The sequence below is a fragment of the Globicephala melas genome, chromosome 17, assembly GCF_963455315.2.
Source record: "Globicephala melas chromosome 17, mGloMel1.2, whole genome shotgun sequence".
NCBI lineage: Eukaryota > Metazoa > Chordata > Mammalia > Artiodactyla > Delphinidae > Globicephala > Globicephala melas.
Window position 1 is genome coordinate 48,194,689 of NC_083330.1, and position 2,600 is coordinate 48,197,288.

At 59.0% G+C, this 2,600-nt stretch overlaps 1 protein-coding gene across 1 annotated transcript in view; it reads left to right on the forward strand.

Annotated features, from left to right (window-relative positions):
* Window positions 1-1,256: 1,256 nt before the first annotated feature.
* ZFPM2 (zinc finger protein, FOG family member 2) overlaps window positions 1,257-2,600 on the forward strand; it is a 462,647-nt gene continuing 461,303 nt past the window's right edge. The window contains exon 1 of the mRNA XM_030863080.3: window positions 1,257-1,845. Within this exon, the coding sequence (XP_030718940.2) occupies window positions 1,806-1,845 (40 nt within the window). The 5' untranslated portion in view covers window positions 1,257-1,805. The remainder of the gene's footprint in view (window positions 1,846-2,600) is intronic.

The window sequence follows — 2,600 nt, forward strand, 5'->3', positions numbered from 1 at the left end:
AATGGATGACCTCACAACCTGGGGGGGAACGTCGGGTGCATACATGTTAACGGCAGTGGAGTTTATTAGTAAATACTGATTACATAAAGCAGCCAGTTCCACTGTCTCTTGGATAGACGCCTCCTTCAAGTCCACCTGGGAGAATATATTTAAAACTCAGTGTATATGAAGCTATGAGAAATTAAGCTAGCCTCATGCAGCTTAACTTGGCCAAAATAATAACTATGCAAATCACTTAAAAATTTGTTCTTTTGTCTTGCAGTTTCCGACATACTACGCACACAATAATTGAATAATAATGAAACTAAACTTTAAAAGCTAAAGAACCATGAAATAGTTATTGGGTCTTACCTGCTTGGGAAATTATGGCAAGATCAAATCTTTTATTAGTCGCTGGTTGCTTCCCTGTGGCAGAAGAACTAAAAGAATGAAAGATTATGGGGAGGGGGTGGGACTTTAGAACTTCCACAGACTTCCTCAAAAAGTTAGTATTCTGATTAGAGATGGTTCCTTTCCCACAAGGGTAATCACCTAGCTAATGGTCCTGCTTTCTGATGGGAGAAAAATATCTGCCTCTCTCCAAATTCGGAATTTTTACAATCTAAAATGAAAACTCGAGGTGAGAAAGAGCACTTTTAGGACGCTGTTCAGCATCCCATCCGTGCTGGCCAAGTGGGGGGATGGTCCGCGTCCGCAGCGGTCTCCTTGGAACCTTGAGAGCAATGAAATGGTCTCCTGAGAGCCTGGGCAGAGGAGAGGACTTAACTGGCCCGAAGACGTACAGCTGGCATTTGTGATCAGCTGGATCTCGCAGAGGATTTTGCCAGTGGCCTAACCTTCCTGCCAAATAGCTGGAAGGGTGGGGTGGAGGCTAGGGGAGGGGGCGGCATAACTGGAAGCACAAAGTTTATGGAGTGACTGAGATTTCTTTGTGCCCCGCTGGATAGGCGAGGCGTGAGAGAGGAGAGTTGGGGTCCATCAGAGGGGCTGTTGAAAAGAAGTTGCCGGGAAGGGGAGGAGGGGTGCTCTGGCAAAAGCCCAGAGCTGACGCGGTGACAACTGCAGAAGGTGGCCCCCCTCCAAGCCCGCCCCACGCCTCCCTCTGTCCCTCCAACCCCCCGCCGCGCTCCCCTGAACCCCACGCGACCAGGCCAGGGCCCTAGTTTGCATCCGGACTGGCTTTGGATGCAGCCAATCCTCCTTTCGCTGATGGAATAGTCCCCCCTCCCCACAGCCCCGGCGCGCCCCTCCCTCCCTCGCCTCGCCACCTCCCGCGGCAGAGCGAGAGCTGCGCGGCCCGGAGCGGCGGCGGCGGCGGCGGCGGCGGCGGCGGCGGCGCTCGAGTATCTGCCCCGCGAGCCGCGGAGAGGGGAGAGCGAGAGCGCTCCTCCTCCCGCGCCTTCCGCCCCCTCTCCTCCCCTCTCCCCTCAGCTCGCTCTCCCTTCCCTCCCTCTTTCTCTTCCTTCTTTTCGTGCCCCCCTTTCCCTTTTCTCTCTCCCTGTCCATTCGTTTGAAAATTCCCATTCCCCCCCATCGCTCTCCCACTCCCCCCACCCTCCCCACTGTCACACTCTCTTTGCCCCCCTCTCTCTCCTTATTTGCCTGCTCATCTCCAAACGTGGATCCGCGGCTCCCGGAGGAGCCCAGCGCTCGGATCCCGCGCGTCCGGAGCACCTGGAGTCCGGCCGGCGGCGGCCCGAGCCTGGCCAGCGGCAGCGGCGGCGGCGGCGGCGGCGGGAGCCGAGGAAGCGGCAGCCCCGACCGCGGGCACCGCGGGAGCCCCAGTGGCAGCGGCCGCCGCCGAAATGTCCCGGCGAAAGCAGAGCAAACCCAGGCAGATCAAACGTAAGTTTGCACGGGGGGCCGAGAGTTGGTGGGATTATTTCTGAGGAGGGGGGCGCGCGGGGCGGGAAAAGGGAGGGAGACTCGGGGAAATCCTTTCCCGCTGCCCGGGATTTGTCAAACTTTGCCTGAGCAGCTGGAGGGACAACTAGTCGGGCACAGACACACGGACAGCCCGAGCGCCAGGCAAGAGAGCGGCTGCGACGAGCAGCCCACTCCTGTTCGGCTCATCCTTCGCGCTCCGGGGTCCTTTTTAACCCGACCCCCGCGCGCAGTTAGCGCTGCTGTCTCGTGGAACCTGCCTGGGCAGCCCCACTCATTTAGGAGATTTGTTACTAGCGCGGCTGTTGTCATTGTTGTTGCGTTTGACGGGCTGCTACTCTTGGGGACCACTTTTTAGCAACCGGGGGTGAGAACTTAGTTCTCCGAACAGCTGGTCGAGACCTCGGGGCGAGGGGGACAACGTCCCCAGGCGGTGGAAAATCAGTGTCTGGGTCGCGATCCCAAAGCCGAAGCGAAACAAAAAGTAGGTGTAAAAGTTCGCGCCTCTGCAGCAGGCAGCCGTGCGCCTCCGCCCTGCGGGTCTGGCGGGGGGCTCCGGGCCCGTCCGGTTCGCGTCGCCGGGGAGGTCTGCGGAGCGGGCGTGCGGTTTACCTCGGGCCCTGCAGGCGCCGGGAGTTCTCGCTGGGAGGGGCCGCCGGTCGCTTCCCAGCGCGGAAGGCGGGAGTTCAAGGCAGCCTGGGCGCCGCAGAGAGCGT